We start from the raw sequence: 17,422 nt of genomic DNA, 5'->3' as shown, positions 1-17,422 counted from the left end.
TTTTCCTAATAATAATAAAGATAATAGTAATAATAATAATAATGTAATAGATAAAATAGAGATAGGCTATCCCGTAGTTACGGATAAAAGCCCGTAAATAACTAGATAAGAGTTATCCTTTTTTTTTTAGAAGTTAAATAAAAACTAGAAAATAGGGGTTTCTCACGTAGAGTTTTTAGGGAAAAACAAAACGAGAGTTTTAGAAAAAAAACACAACGAGGGTTTATAAAAAAAAAAAAAAGATGGGAGAGTTTTACTGAAAAAGTTTTGAACAAGGAAGATTATCTTTTTAAGACGATGAGACGTCGGGCTTCGGGGTTTTTGATTTTCGGGAGCCGCTTAGGCCGCTCGGTTTTAAATCGGTGAGTAGTCCAAGTTTTTTGTTATATGTGTTTTTGCTATTCATCCCAAGAATATCTTGTTTCCGAAATTGAAATAGTATAAACCTCTTTAATGGTGTCGACCGAAGTTATCACGAATGTCACAAGATCTTTATAAAACTCTGTTAAGGTGCCGATTCTGTTAATGGTGCAGACTATGTTAGATACGTTTTTTTTCAACAATACAGTAAATAAAACTATGACGAGTTTAGCATTGAGATGTCGAAGATTCGACACCGGGGGTTAAGGGCGTAAACCTCATAACCCAAAACGCCCTTTTCTTGTTTTTCATTAGAATTCGGTCTGTATAGTTTTACTGAACTTTTATGTTGTTAGGATGGATGAACTGTGGAGTTGTGGACTGGGCGTGGTGAAGTAGAGGTGGTTGTTTCAGGTGAGGGGAAGTGCTGTGAAGCTTGAACAGCCATTAATGGCGTTCAAGCAAGAACCTAACCGTTTCGTGTTTGTTGTTGCTTAACTGTTGTCGAGTTTGATTGTTTTGTTGTGAGGTTTTGTTAATGGTTGTTTGGGTGCTGGAGAGGGGACGATTGGAGCTCTGTAGAGCATCAATGGTGTCGATTTGGATTTTTGCAGTATGATGAAATCGTGTTTTGTTAGTATAGATAGGTAGGGGTTTGACAAAGGATGCAAACCGCTGGGTTCCTTTTGTTTAGAGGTGGCCGGTGGTGGCTGTTATGGTGGTCGGTGGTGGCTGGAGAAAAGGAGTGAAGAAGATGAACAGTACATCACGATTTGGGCTTGGGCCAAATCGTGATGGGCTTATATGTTTTGTTTGGTTTTAAATTTTTGGACTTCACTTTAGACAATGGGCCTTAGGATTTGGGCTTTTGGGTTTTTGGAGTTTAGGCATGGTTGACCAAGGTTGGCTGTTGACCAGAGTGGACTCTGACTTTGACTGTTGACCAGAGTGGACTTTGACTTTGACTTTGACCAGGGTTGACTTTGACCAGTTGACCCGAAAATTTGACTTTTTCCTAAATTATGATTCGGTCTATTAGGATAAGTCTAGGACTATTAGCATGTTTAACTTAGGCTAGGACCTTTCTAAATATACTTGTGTACGTGTATTTACTGCTTTGTGATTTTTCAGTCTTTTACGATACACAACGTTATGACACTTATACCTCCATGAAATTAATAACGCGTAAACCAAAATTACTTGAATCAAGATATTCCTTCGTTCTCTGAAATAATATATACAATAAATTTCAATAATGCGTAAACAAAACTTACCGCACCCTTTTAGAACTCTCCACGCCTCAAGTTTTGGAATTGAATTTATGACTGATGAAGTCAAATGTTAGGTGGGCATTTATTGAATGTGCCATAAATGGCCCGTTAGTGTTATATAAGGGTATTCATTGAATGTGCCATGAATGACCCGGGTATTCATTGAATGTGCCATGAATGACCGAGTTAGGTTGGATCCGCCTGTCCTAAAGAGGAACTAAGGTATTCGCCTTGCGGGTTAGTTGTATTCCTTGAGTGTACGGGAATGTAGGATTGGGTATTCCTTGAATGTGGGCAAGAATGACCCGGGCATTCATTGAATGTGCCATGAATGGCCCATTAGTGATATGATAGGTATTCCTTGAATGTGACGGGAATGACCTAAGGTATTCATTGAATGTGCCATGAATGACCTGAGTTTTGTGCCCAAAGAGGCATGAAATATGTGTATGAAAGCCCAGAGATGGCTATGATATTGTGGTATTTGGTGGGAGAGAGGCACACAGGAATGTGTGATTTGGCAAATGTGTGGAGTGCAAATCGTGGAGTATCTACTAAAGGGTGGGTGTATAAGAAAAGTAATTGATTAATTAATAAGAGAAATTGATTTGGTTATGCGAGTGTGCTTGGGTTTACCTTTGAATACATATAGGATATCGACAAATGTTATAAGTTCTAACTTTCTTTTGCAGGAGGGTAGGACTTAATAATATTTTGTCTTAGGACGCCAATCCTACCCTTATACAAATGGCCGGACATCGGTAAGTGTAATTCAATTATTTAGATATTAAAAGGAGTTATTAGAATGAATTAATAACATGGAAGTTAATAAAATGGAAGTTTTGCTTTTGAAGAAACTATGCTTAGGTTGAGATGACGAACTACACATCTTCCAAGCCGAATGATTAGGTTATGATAGATTTAAAGTGTTAGTTGGATAAGTAAAGTTTGAAATGTTTATATGTATTTAGTCTACTCATACCAAAGAATTCAATTTGTCTCACCCATGTTTGCTTTGTTTTGGCAACGTGGGTGTGTTCTTAGGAACATAGGTGGAAGGCGAACCGCGGCGTGTGATTGGGATTCTTGCCTGGAGCAGTTCGTTAGTTTTCTTTTAGGTCTGATTCCTATTGGAAGGATGTAATAACGTAGGTTACATTTTTATATGACATGAGAATACGATGTTGGAAATTGTTATTCTTAAAGTTTGTTTATGTTTGTATTGGGATGGAAGAAAGTTTTTAATAAAGTGATAGTTGAGGAATTTGGAGATTTTTGTTGTTAAGTTGATCCTGTTGTGATGTGGGTTTTAGGTTTTGACATGTTTTGTATCCCCCCGTCATAGTCTGGGTTTTTAGACAATTGAACCAAGTGATGGTTGAGATATTTATATTTCAATTATTCATTTTTTTTAATTGTTTAGAAATTCGGGCTGTGACATTTTGGTATCAGAGCTTAGGTTAGCCTAGATAGTGAAGGTCTAGGTGATCCTCGGATTGTGGTGAATGGGTAGTAGGAGTGTTTCTTTGTGGTATTTGGTTTGGCTTGTTGTTTTGTGTGTACTTTTATAGTGGAATGTTGAGATATGATTAGGAAAATAAAATGCTTGTTTTAACGGTTAGTTTCTTATGAAATTTATAATCGAATTTTTTTGCATGTTATAGTGTTGTTTTCCTAACGGAGTTTTCTATTTTTAAGTAAGTATTGACTAAAGAAGAAATGGTTATTTTAAAATTTCATAGTTGAGTAAATTGGAATTATCCAAGGAATAAAGAAACCCTTTTGATAAAGGTTGGCTTTGAAATATTTGATATTGTCCAAGTTATGTATATCGTTGGTGTGTGATCCAATATACATAACATCTCTCGGTATACATCGTTGGAGTTTGATCCAGTGTATACATGTACATCGTTGGTGTGTGATCCAGTGTGCATACCACACATCGTTGGTGTTTGATCCTATGTGATGGTAGAGAGTTAGTATGCATCGTTGGTGTGTGAACCAAAGGTATACTTGCATATCGTTGGTGTGTGAGCCAAGATGCATGCCTCACATTGTAAGCGTTTGATCCTGTGTGATGGTGGACATAGTGTAGGCCGTTGGTAATATGAATCGGTCTATCGCTTTATATTTTATTTTCAACATGTGGTGTTTGTGAGACACTGAGAGAAATGTTGATATATGTGTAAACACTAAGGTGGTGGATGAAACATATGAGTTTTTAAACAAATAGTTTTGATAGGGAAGATCGTTAAAAAGGAAATTATAATATGTTTTTTTAAACGCCTTGGATTAGTTGGGAAATACTAAGAGTGGAACTAACTGCCTCGGTGTGAGAGGAACTACATTGCCTTCTTAGTATGATTTAACTCGAAGAATATAGGTTTTGCTAAATTGTGAAATAATGAGTTTACTTAAGTGTTGGCAATTGAAGAAATTAATTACGTTTGTTCTTTTGAGTTGTGTATGCTAGTGTATATACGTATTTCTTGGGTCCAATACGTATATATACACACTTTCAAAGTATGTGATTTGAATATTAGTATGTATATCTATATGATATCGTATATGTGTATTCCTTTTAAGGTGTGTATACTTGCGTATACACGTATGTCTCATTTTAAATTGTTTGGCGTACTGTTGTTTGGTTAATCTACACTCTACCTTGAATCTCGGGACGAGATCCTTTTAAGGTGTGTATATTATAACACCCCGTGTTTTTATTCTTTGTTTTCCTAATAATAATAAAGATAATAGTAATAATAATAATAATGTAATAGATAAAATAGAGATAGGCTATCCCGTAGTTACGGATAAAAGCCCGTAAATAACTAGATAAGAGTTATCCTTTTTTTTTTGAGAAGTTAAATAAAAACTAGAAAATAGGGGTTTCTCACGTAGAGTTTTTAGGGAAAAACAAAACGAGAGTTTTAGAAAAAAAACACAACGAGGGTTTATAAAAAAAAAAAAAGATGGGAGAGTTTTACTGAAAAAGTTTTGAACAAGGAAGATTATCTTTTCGCGTGACAGTAGACGTCGAGCTTTCGGGGTTTCGATTTCGGGGAGCTGTTCGGGCTGTTCGGTTTTAAATCGGTGAGTAGTCTGAAGTTTTTTTGTTATATGTGTTTTTGCTATTCATCCCAGTAATACTGTTTCCAGAATTGAAATAGTATAAACCTCTTTAATGGTGTCGACTGAGTTATACGAATGTCACAGTACTGTAAAACTCTGTTAAGGTGCCGATTCTGTTAATGGTGCAGACTATGTTAGATATGTTTTTTTTCAACAATACAGTAAATAAAACTATGACGAGTTTAGCATTGAGATGTCGAAGATTCGACACCGGTGGTTAAGGGCGTAAACCTCATAACCCAAAACGCCCTTTTCTTGTTTTTCATTAGAATTCGGTCTGTATAGTTTTACTGAACTTTTCTGTTGTTGGGATGGATGAACCGGGAGTTGTGGACCGGTGGTGGTGAAGTAGAGGTGGTTGTTTCGTGTGGGAAGTCTTTGTGAAGCTTGAATGACCATTAATGGCGTTCAAGCAAGAACCTAACCGTTTCGTGTTTGTTGTTGCTTAACTGTTGTCGGGTTTGATTGTTTTGTTGTGAGGTTTTGTTAATGGTTGTTTGGGTGCTGGAGAGGGGACGATTGGAGCTCTGTAGAGCATCAATGGTGTCGATTTGGATTTTTGCAGTATGATGAAATCGTGTTTTGTTAGTATAGATAGGTAGGGGTTTGACAAAGGATGCAAAACCGGCCGGGTTCCTTTTTTTAGAGGTGGCCGTGGTGGCTGTTATGGTGGTCGGTGGTGGCTGGAGAAAAGGAGTGAAGAAGATGAACAGTACATCACGATTTGGGCTTGGGCCAAATCGTGATGGGCTTATATGTTTTGTTTGGTTTTAAATTTTTGGACTTCACTTTAGACAATGGGCCTTAGGATTTGGGCTTTTGGGTTTTTGGAGTTTAGGCATGGTTGACCAAGGTTGGCTGTTGACCAGAATGGACTCTGACTTTGACTGTTGACCAGAGTGGACTTTGACTTTGACTTTGACCAGGGTTGACTTTGACCAGTTGACCCAAATTTGACTTTTTCCTAAATTATGATTCGGTCTATTAGGATAAGTCTAGGACTATTAGCATGTTTAACTTAGGCTAGGACCTTTCTAAATATACTTGTGTACGTGTATTTACTGCTTTGTGATTTTTCAGTCTTTTACGATACACAACGTTATGACACTTATACCTCCATGAAATTAATAACGCGTAAACCAAAATTACTTGAATCAAGATATTCCTTCGTTCTCTGAAATAATATATACAATAAATTTCAATAATGCGTAAACAAAACTTACCGCACCCTTTTAGAACTCTCCACGCCTCAAGTTTTGGAATTGAATTTATAACTGATGAAGTCAAATGTTAGGTGGGCATTTATTGAATGTGCCATAAATGGCCCGTTAGTGTTATATAAGGGTATTCATTGAATGTGCCATGAATGACCCGGGTATTCATTGAATGTGCAATGAATGACCAGATTGCAGTGGACTGCCCTAAAGAGGAACTAAGGTATTCGCCTTGCGGGTTAGTTGTATTCCTTGAGTGTACGGGAATGTAGGATTGGGTATTCCTTGAATATGGCAGGAATGACCCAGGGCATTCATTGAATGTGCCATGAATGGCCCATTAGTGATATGATAGGTATTCCTTGAATGTGGCGGGAATAACCTAAGGTATTCATTGAATGTGCCATGAATGACCTGAGTTTTGTGCCCAAAGAGGCCGTGAAATATATGTGTATGAAAGCCCGTGAGATGGCTATGATATTGTGGTATTTGGTGGGAGAGAGGCACACAGGAATGTGTGATTTGGCAAATGTGTGGAGTGCAAATCGTGGAGTAGCTACTAAATGGTGGGTGTATAAGAAAAGTAATTGATTAATTAATAAGAGAAATTGATTTGGTTATCTTGAGTGTGCTTGGGTTTACCTTTGAATACATATATAGGAGTTGTTAGAAGTTCTTTTTTCTTTTGCAGGAGGGTAGGACTTAATAATATTTTGTCTTGGACGCCGTCCCCTACCCTTATACTGTGGGACATCGGTAAAGTGTAATTCAATTATTTAGATATTAAAAGGAGTTATTAGAATGAATTAATAACATGGAAGTTAATAAAATGGAAGTTTTGCTTGGGAAGAAACTATGCCGGTTGAGATGACGGAACTACCTGTCTTCCAAGCTGAGAATGATTAGATTATGATAGATTTAAAGTGTTAGTTGGATAAGTAAAGTTTGAAATGTTTATATGTATTTAGTCTACTCATACCAGCAAATTCAATTTGCTGACCCATGTTTGCTTTGTTTTGGCAACGTGGGTGTGTTCTTGGGAACATAGGTGGAAGGCAGTGGAACCGCGGCGTGTGATTGGGATTCTTGCCTGGAGCAGTTCGTTAGTTTTCTTTTAGGTCTGATTCCTATTGGAAGGATGTAATAACGTAGGTTACATTTTTATATGACATGAGAATACGATGTTGTAAATTGTTATTCTTAAAGTTTGTTTATGTTTGTATTGGGATGGAAGAAAGTTTTTAATAAAGTGATAGTTGAGGAATTTGGAGATTTTTGTTGTTAAGTTGATCCTGTTGTGATGTGGGTTTTAGGTTTTGACATGTGTTGTATCCCCCCGTCATAGTCTGGGTTTTTAGACAATTGAACCAAGTGATGGTTGAGATATTTGTATTTCAATTATTCATTTTTTTTAATTGTTTAGAAATTCGGGCTGTGACAGATCACCTCTAGGTTTTTTCTCTGCAATTTTTCGTAAGTATTTTACGCAAAAGTGGACCATGCTATCAATTTGGTAAACACAAATGAAAACTGTTGGACAAATTAAAGTATGTGTATCACTTTACCGAGAAAAAAAAAACACTAAAGTATGTGTATGTTTATATTCAACATGAATTTAGAGGATTTAGTTTGAATATATATATATCGAGTCCGTTGTTATATGAACTCCAAATGAATTCCAATAGATTTATAAGATGAATTGAGGGCTAATGTTTGGTGAAGATAGTCTTCTTATAATAGAGAATTTTCCTACAAACAATCAGCCCCAAACAAAAATGTTTAACCTTGTCAAATGTTGTTTTGAAATTTGAAAAATCTAGACCGTTGGATAATTTTATAACACTGTAAACAAATTTTGATACGTCTAGACATCTTCAAAAGTGCTGATTTTTTCTAAGGATGATTTATATTGTGTATTGTGGGAAGAACAGCTCCACCAAAAATCAGCTTCTAATTCATTGTTTTTCATAGTGGAGTTTCTTTAGAGTTCGTTTAAGTGGAGTTCATATAACGGGCAGGTATATATATATATATAATTTTTTTCTTTTGGTTTACAAGAAATAAAAAGGCTTCAAATTGATCATAAACATTGGGAGCTATATAATGTAGATATATAGTCTATAAATTGGTGCCCCAAAGTGATGTCTGAGTTTAATTAAAGAGGGACGTGACTCCAAATGACACCCGAGATTAAAAGTTAAAATCAACACTTTAGAACTAAAGAGGGACGTCCAGACATACTTTAATTCTACACGTCACTCCAAGTAACGCCCAAGCTTTTTAACAACTTGTATCTGGGTGGGGAATTCCCCGCTTGCTCTATTAGCTATTAGCTTATTAACTACAGTTTACAACCCCTATCGGAAAGTTTTTTTAATTTAGGAGTAAAGTTTACACCACCAACCCCAAGGTGATTTGTCTATGGACGTCACTCCAAATGGCGCTCGGGATTAAAAGTTAGAAATCGACACTTCAGAATTAAAGAGAGACGTCCAGACATACTTTAAATCCGTGCGTCACTCCAAGTGACGCTCGAGCTTTTTAACAACTTGTATCTGGGTAGGGAATTCCCCACTTGCTCTATTAGCTATTAGTTTATTCGCTACAGTTTACAACCCCCATTGGAAGGAATTTTTTAATTTACCCCCAACCCCCAAAAAAAAAAAAAAAAAAAAAAAACCAAGTCGAGTCCAAAATTGTAAAACCAGCCAATTCTTGAAGTTTTAATCCTCTCATAGCCCTTTTAGCAAGAGTGCAATGATAAAGCAAGTCTTACTGAATATAAATCTAATTAGGACAAATTGAAAATACTCATAATAATAAATAAAAATGATATTTCGTAAAAGCCCATAAAGTGCAAGTTATGTTAACAAGACACTCCCTTTTAAAGCTAGAGTTGCATTCCATATTGCGAGGGCGTCCACTGAACCCAATTTCTATGCCTATTTCGTAAGGGAAAAACAAGTGGTCAGTTGTCTCAGCCAAAGACCACAAAAAGCGCAGACACCCAAAATTGGCTTATGCCCCTTCAAGAACTGGCAAAAACAACTCCGCCCAGTATAGTCCTTTTTCTTCCCCAGCAAAACATGAATTTTAGTAGACAATCTTTCGATAGAAGGGGTACACTGCAACCCATCTGACATGCATATTTCATCTGTGTATAGCCAATATTACATCTTCCCATCTAGTCATGGCATGTACTATTATTATACACTCATCACATGATTGTCATAAATTCTATTGTATCACTCAAGCCACACAGCCCTGAAAATGGCATGACATTGAACCTTCCACATGAGATGACTGGTGGAGCAAAAACCATCTTCATAACTCAATGGTGGATGGGCAGTCCATCTATAAATAATGAACTGATTCCTCTTCTTGGCAACACGTAACACACCCATAACTCACCTTAAACCATTTCTTCAAACCCAAATGAAGAAGTAAACATTTAAAAGGACATGGATCCCACACCTATAGGGACGCCAATGTGGGTTCTACAATACTCCTATCCTCGATCTATCACTTCATAAACAGACTTGGGGGTGATTGGGTAGTATCAGGGTTGTCGTTCATCATACACTATCGATAAGCTCTAAATAGGATGATCATTGTTGCATCTCTCTTTACAATCAATTCCCTTCTAAGATTTAGTTCCCCTGCTTGGTTACCAATTTACCATCACTCTCAAGTGTGTTGTTGTATCGTCCCAACCTTGTTGTGGGAAATGGCATATAACTCAGTGAGGCAACTTTACAGGCTTATTCAAGCACCATATATTCTCCTAAAAAAGAACCTTGGACCTGTTTCCAACCTTGAAGCTGAATTGTTCCTCCATCATCATATTGGAACCATCACTCCTATTCATAAGGAACACCCCTAAGTATCAGAGATCTTCTTGATGTACCATCCCACAAATTGCCTCCATATTCATCTCTAATAATTTCCATATGCCATCTTTTCTCTACCAAATCTCCAAATCCACTTCTAAAGTGACTAATTGACTTCTTCAATAAGCATATATCCAAGTCATCCAGGTTTTTAAGGCTTAAAAGTTGCTAAAGGTTGCAAATGTTGCCCAAGAGGCCAAGAGATAAGGGAGTACCCGTGAGCGTCACCTTGAGTAGTAGCCCATATATCGTCACTCTTGATCTTCCCTAACAGTAACAAAGGTCAAAATTGTGAAAACCAATAGCTAATCTATCAGTCATTCTATTCCTACCTACTATTTGTACGTACTAACTAATGATTGTTGATTTGTATTGAGAAATGGGCACGTGTATTCCAATGCAAATCAACGTTAGCCAAGTAGCGAGTAGAAATAAAAGGTAGGAGTAGAAGTGCAAGGAAAACTTGAGAGAGTTGGCATATTAAAAATGATTCTCCTACACTTTGAAATTTATCTATTTTCCCACACTGCCAACCGTTTGGGAAATCTCTAAATAACCAAAGCGGCAAAGCCCACACCAGTTTGGCTTTATATGGCACAACCAAAAGGAGATCTAATAAGTAGGCTGTGGAAAGGAGCTAACTATATAGCCTATGATGCACGGATACGGGTATAGGTACCGATACAGCGACACTGGTATGGGGTACGATATGGCGGATACGGTCTATGGGTACGGCTAATTAATATGAATATATATTTTAAAATATATGTGTATTCTGAAAATTATGTTAATAGTTCTTTGAGTAAAGTTAGTCAGGAACATGTGAAAAACTATTATAACACATGTCAAAGTCAATACAACTTGAAGCCTCAAGAACAATTTACATTTCAATCGAGTAAAACTATTGGATCAGGTCTTTTAGAAATTCTAGTACCCTAGAAGTATCCTAGAAGTATCTAGTACCCGTATCGGTATCGTCCGACCAATACGGATGCAATGGCATTTTAGGAGTATCCGTGCATAATATCATATAGCCTTACAACTCAACGTAGCATGACATATCAGGAGCAAGACTAACACCATAAAATAATACTACTGCTGAAGCTAACATGCACTTCCCAACAGCCTTATACCAGATGAATATATCCTTCAAGTCCTTCATTTGATCTTCTTGTTGTACATCTCTAAACCCCAAAACAAGACCACTCTCACTAACAAGAATAAGAAGATGACGGAAACAAAGAGTTCACCCAGCCTCAAACCATTCATTAATGTCACAATGTATAAAGGGCCAACATTTCTTTAACACCAGTATAACGTTATCCGTCAGGCCCAGTAAATTTTATCTCCAACCAAGCTATCAAGAGCATCTTTGACCTAGTTTTCCATCTCTTTCCAATACTTCGAGTGCTCAACCTGCAAAGTATTGATTCCAACTCTATTGCATCTTTCTCTGTCAGCTCCCTACTTTCATCTCTCAGTTGCTAATAAGTTACTTTCATGTTGACAATATCATTGATTACTAATCAGTTTCAGCTTTGATGTTCAGCTCCTGTCCCTTGCCTCAAGATGGAACTGATAAGGTTTACAAATGTTCCAATCTAAGCGTGCACAATGCTCCAACATAAATTTTGTTTTTAGATATGTTTGGGATCACCTATGCAATTAGTAATTGACCCCTCCTGCGAAAACAACCTCATTTCTGGTTCTCCATGTTTTGGCAATAATTACCACGGATTGGTTAAGCTCAAACCACAACAAAAATTGTTCTAATAGCCCTGCCTAATGGAAGCTTCAACAGGAAATATCAGGCCCATCGAAACACATAAATAGAATAACACAAACCTTAGAAAACAGACCACTGTAAGCCTTTCACAAATCAGGTTATCAATTATCAGATTCAGGCTTTCACATATATAACCTTTAAAGTGATACACATAACTTCATGGGTCATGAGATAGATGCTATAGCATTCACTTGTTTATGTAACTTAATTCATAATGGATGTTCCTAACTTTAATTTTGTACCTCTTCTATTCCATCCAACCATTATCCCTTGTAAAGACAGACATCTAAAAATGCTTAAAAGTTGCTCCTCTTAGGACCTTGCATGAAGCTCACTGAAGTGGTGACTCATATCTCGCTTACCAACGATAGTAAAACACTTTACAAAGATTCAAGTTGATCACAGCATATAAACTAAACTTTTCGACTTCTATTTGGCCAAGAACAGAATCAGTCTACTATTACAAAAATGACTGTTCCATTGCAGCGCGTTTAACTCCATCAACCACAATAGCATAAAGTGGTGAATCACTTCCTATTCTCTGTTGCATGAAGCGCAAAGGGTAGGAGTACTGAGTATAGGACTGTCAAAAAAAAGCTTATCTAGTATCTGGATCTCCCACACTAACAAATACTATGAAAACATTCCAAATATTCTTTCACAAAAAAACTACAGAAGGACTCTTGCCACCATTATTAGTATCTTAAGTTCAGCCCACTTAGCCTTTTTTCAGTATTATGCTTTCCTCTGAGTTAGTATTGCTTGTGTTACCTCCTAAGCATATAACTAGAGACATTGTGGAACACCACCAAATCAGAAGTAACACAATTTACGGAACACACACTTAAAAAAAATAAAAAAAAATCAAACTGTGAGAATGAAAATAAAATATAATGCTTGCCAATCAAATAAAAACGAACATCAACCCTTTGTTAAACCGACAACTCTTAAACAATGTAAACTTTGTCACTTGCATCAAACCACTTTTCACAATTAAATATCATTACTTGTTATTCTCAAACTTAGAATGTTAAAATTTTCCACTAGTAAATAATAAAGTCCTCTAAAATGCCAATAGTTTAACAAAACAACAGCCAAAGGGTGTATAAAATTGAAATAAATTCCAACTAAAATATAATATTTCATTAACAAAAAGTCTATATAAACATTTCCATGTCACTGTCAATATCCAACAAAACAAGGCAAACCTAAAATTTAACAAATTTATATTCTTTTCCCTCACTCCTAATCAAGTTTATACTCGAAACCAAAACACATTCAATATCATATCATCAAAATAATAACTAATCAAGAAAACCTGTTTGTCGCCAAACCGTATTCCTAACTTGCCTCAAATCTCTCCCTTTCAAAGTCCTCCCAACTCCTTCAAGTACCGAAAACGTCATTTCCGATTGATTATTCTTCGAACTTCTAGCAACTATTTCGTGTGGAGGTAACATCTCTTTATCCGAATCATCATCATCATCATAATCATAATCATCCCCCTCTCTTCTTTTCACTACCTTCGGTCGCACCGGAACATTTACAGGTGCTGAATGTCTTATATTATTAATAACAGGTGCAGACATAAATTTATTATAATACTCTTTTTCATTTGTTGAGTTTTGTCTTTTCGGAATTGTCGGAATCATACGAGATGATGATGATGAAGTAGAAGTTGAAGATGAAGATGAAGGTAATGATATTTTTCGACAAAGTAATCGGTTTTTTTCTCCGGAATTTTGTTTTAATGCTGACATAATTCCACCTGATATATTAATGTGATTATTAGAAAGAGATGGTGTTGATGATGATGTGTTGTGATCTGATTCAGTGAAATTACCAGTCCAGAATACGTCATCTTCTTGAAACTCGTCACCTAGGATTATCGGTCTGTTATTGTTAGGGTTTTGAGAAAAGAGACCCAGAAACCGTTCGGATGATGGAGAGCTTCGGTTGTTGTGTCGACTAGTGTTAATTTTTTCCATATTGAGGTGGTGATTTTTATTTTTTATTTTATTTTTTAGGGAGAGTGAAGAGAGAGTGATGGAGAAGTGTTGAGGAAGTCGGTGTGGGGGGTTTATATAGGAAAGATGGGGAAGAGGAGAATGGAGGGGGGGGGGGGGGAGAGGTGACGTGGCAATAGATTTTGGATAGAGTGAAAAGAGGTGGTGGTGTCATATAGTGGAGTCATCATGATGTTGTATAAAGTAGGTAGGTGTGCAAGCGGATATTCGAAATCCAATTCGGTTCGTATTGGAAAAATATAAAATTTGGGTGTTAAAGTATCATAAAATTAGCCTAGAGGAGTCAGTTATAAATATTTAATAGTTCTAAGACTCCTATGAATTTTTTTTTTTAAATTAATACTTTAATTTGACTAGAATATGGAACTGACACTTTTTATCCAATTTTACCAGAAATAGACGAAAATATTATTGCTTGGAAACAATTAGAACCTACTAGCTAACCAAAAAAGTAGTGGGTTCATGCAAAACCAAAAGTTGAATTTCACACAAAAAAGGAAACTGATTAAAAAAATTGAGATATTAAAAGTTACTCAATTTAGGCAGCTAAATTCTCGATAAAATTAAGTTTGTGAGAGATCAAAAATGAAAAAGACATTGATTGCGAGACGTGATCAAATGTATGTAATAAATTTATTTCCAATTTTAACAAATATTAATATTATCATAAATAGAAATTCATTAAGTAGTGAATTCAACGTCTTAGTATAGTCTTCCATTAAATTCTCATTTATTTCCAAATGAGTAAAAAGAGAAGATGGAAAAGTTTGAAAAAAAAAGTTTGGCCGGGCAATCTCGAGTCATATCCCCAAATTCGAAAACATTTAAAAAATAACGACTTTTACTCTTTTATCAATGAAAATAACTAAATTGGTATTAAAACCCAAAAATAATACTTCCATATCTTTAAAAGTAATTTTTTCTATTAAGCAACGTTGTAGCCCAATTTCTTGGTTAAAATATTAAACAAAAATTCCCTGTATCGAATTTGAATCTATGACCAAAATGGTTTCTAATACCAATCCACGATAATATCGGATTGGATCCTAAGCTAACATTTATTATAAATTATTAATTTATACATTTTGGGTATCCAAAATTGGATACGGATACTACTTTTTGATTTCCATTGGATTCGAATAGGCTGTTTGAATTTTCGGATTTGGGTTTCGATACAGGCATACTAGAACCAAAACTTACTTGTTTACACCCTAGTACAAAGTGTTGAAAATATATTGAGATTTATGATGATATTTGTCAAAAATGTTATAAATTGGCATAATACGTTGTAGTCTCGAATAATAGAGTAGTAGGCATGCCAATATCTTAAGCTTTATAGTGTTAACTGTTAAGGTCTAATGGATATCGTACCACATACCAATATACGACATTACTACATTGCAGTGTGGAACTGTGGATGCAGGGGCGGCCTTGGGCCAATATTGTCTAAGATTTTACATAGCCCCCAAATATAAATCAAAACAAAAGGCCCATTAAGCTCGAAAAAATCTACTATATTGTTAGAAACTCATTCTCTAAAGAGAAAAAAACAAAATATGAAATAAAAATCTCATTTTGCGGACTTTGCATTAGGCCCATTCAAACATAGGGCTAGCCCTGTGTGGATGAGTAGAGACTTGAGTGTAGTGTGGTAAACATATATATGAAGGGATGAAATTACATTTTTTTAGAGGGGAAGTCTTATAATTTCTAAAATATAGTCTTGTTAGTGTTTGCAATTTCAAGCCTAATGTCAGAATTTTGATAAATACGTTACTTTGGTTTTTTTTAAGAAAAACGAAATGGCAAAATACTAATATAGGTTGGAATTTAATAAATTCAGAATTTTTCAGAGCTCCAAGTAGAATTCTGATTTGGAGCTATCAAAATTCCAACAATTATGAAATCCTTAAGTATGGTATTGATGTCTTTTGAAATTGAAGTGGTTTGTATGCATCCATTGATTGATTGGAGATCCTTAAAATATTATGCCCACTTGAAGCTGAAGAAAATTGCTTAAAATGAGTTTTTCGTTGTTGATATGGAGATGTGAAAAATGGCAGCTTTGCTATCAAAGATAAAAGGAGAAACTCACACGTCGGATCAAGGTATGCCAATATTTCAAATTTTGGCATTCAAGTTGGCATATTGGTATCTTGAATCAATCCGGTTCTGGACCCGGTACCCTTTAATTTCTTTGTGGGACGTACCAAATTCCTGATTAAGTGAAGAATATAAATCACATAAAGTGTGAAATGTTTCTATGAAAAACAGTTAAAGGGTAAAAAGAGAAGACGGAAAAGTTTGAAAAAAAAAAAAAGTTTGGCCAGGCGGTCTCGAGTCATATCCCCAAATTCGAAAACATTTAAAAAAATAACAACTTTTACTCTTTTAGTAATGAAAATAACCAAATTGGTATTAAAACCCAAAAATAATACTTCGAGGTCATTAAAAGTAATTTTTTATGTTAAGCAACTTTGTAGCCCAATTTCTTAGTTAAAGTATTAAACAAAAATTCCATGTATCGGATTCGGATTTGTGACCAAAATGGTTTTTAATACGGATCCACGATAATATCGGATAGGATTCTAAGCTAACATTTATTATAAATTATTAATTTATACATTTTGGGTATCTAAAATTGGATTCGGATACTACTTTTTGATTTCCCTTGGATTCGAATAGGCTGTTTGAATTTTCGGATTTGGGTTTCGATACAGGCATACCATAACCAAAACTTATTTGTTTACACCCTAGTACAAAGTGTTGAAAATATATTGAGATTTATAATGATATTTGTCAAAAATGTTATAAATTAGCATAATACGTTGTAGTCTCGAATAATAGAGTAGTAGGCATGCCGATATCTTAAGCTTTATAGTGTTAACTGTTAAGGTCTAATGGATACCATACCACATACCAGTATACGACATTATTGCATTGCAGTGTGGAACTGTGGATGCAGGGGCGGCCCGCCTGGGCCAATATCGTGTAAGGTTTTACATAGCCCCTAATATAAATCAAAACAAAAGGCCCATTAAGCTCGAAAAAATCTACTATAGTGTTAGAAACCCACACAAAAAACCCATTCTCTAAAGAGAAAAAGAAAAAATATGAAATAAAAACCTCATTTTGCAGACTTTGCATCAGGCCCATTCAAACAAAGGGTTAGCCCTAGTGTGGCAAACATATATAAACATATATATGAAGGGATGAAATCACATTCTTTTTAGACCGGAAGTCTTATTTTTTCTAAAATATAGTCTTATTAGTGTTTGCAATTTCAAGCTGAATGTCAAAATTTTGATAAATACTTTAGTTTTTTTAAGAAAAACGAAATGGCAAAATACTAATATAGGTTGGAATCAGGGCGGCTCAACCCCCTAGCAAAATAGGCAGCTGTTTAGGGCCCCACAGCCCAAGGGGCCCCAATATAATTCATCCCACATCGTTTTTCAGGCCCTTCTCTACACTATATGATAGCCGGTTTGTAGGAACCACACTTCTCAACCGAACAGTGTATTTCTAATCTCTCAATTTTAAGATTTTAGAACCACCTCCCTACGTTTATTTAAATTACATCTCTCCTATTTATTAATTACAATTGGCTCCCTGATCTCTATTAAAATTGAACCACCTCCTTCTTCAATAATTGTAGAATAGTCTTCTTAATTTAAAAGCTAAAATTTATGTATAGGAATTGTATATCTTCTCCATTTTTAGAAAATTGTTTCTCTTTTCT

The 17,422-nt window shown here is 35.5% G+C and overlaps 1 protein-coding gene across 1 annotated transcript; it reads right to left on the bottom strand.

The window, feature by feature from the left end:
• Positions 1-12,512: 12,512 nt before the first annotated feature.
• Positions 12,513-13,641, bottom strand: LOC147489320 (uncharacterized). The gene has a single exon (XM_086574613.1). It carries the CDS (start codon positions 13,639-13,641, stop codon positions 12,958-12,960), a length of 684 nt encoding a protein of 227 aa, XP_086430739.1. The 3' UTR covers positions 12,513-12,957.
• Between the last annotated feature and the right edge of the window lie 3,781 nt (positions 13,642-17,422).

Source organism: Coptis chinensis, chromosome 7 (assembly GCF_015680905.1).
Source record: "Coptis chinensis isolate HL-2020 chromosome 7, ASM1568090v1, whole genome shotgun sequence".
Taxonomy (NCBI): domain Eukaryota; kingdom Viridiplantae; phylum Streptophyta; class Magnoliopsida; order Ranunculales; family Ranunculaceae; genus Coptis; species Coptis chinensis.
This window is presented reverse-complemented; position numbering and strand designations above follow the sequence as displayed.

Excerpts from the sequence above, each read along its gene's own strand:
- LOC147489320 (XM_086574613.1), bottom strand. The coding sequence starts at position 13,641 with ATGGAAAAAATTAACACTAGTCGACACAACAACCGAAGCTCTCCATCA.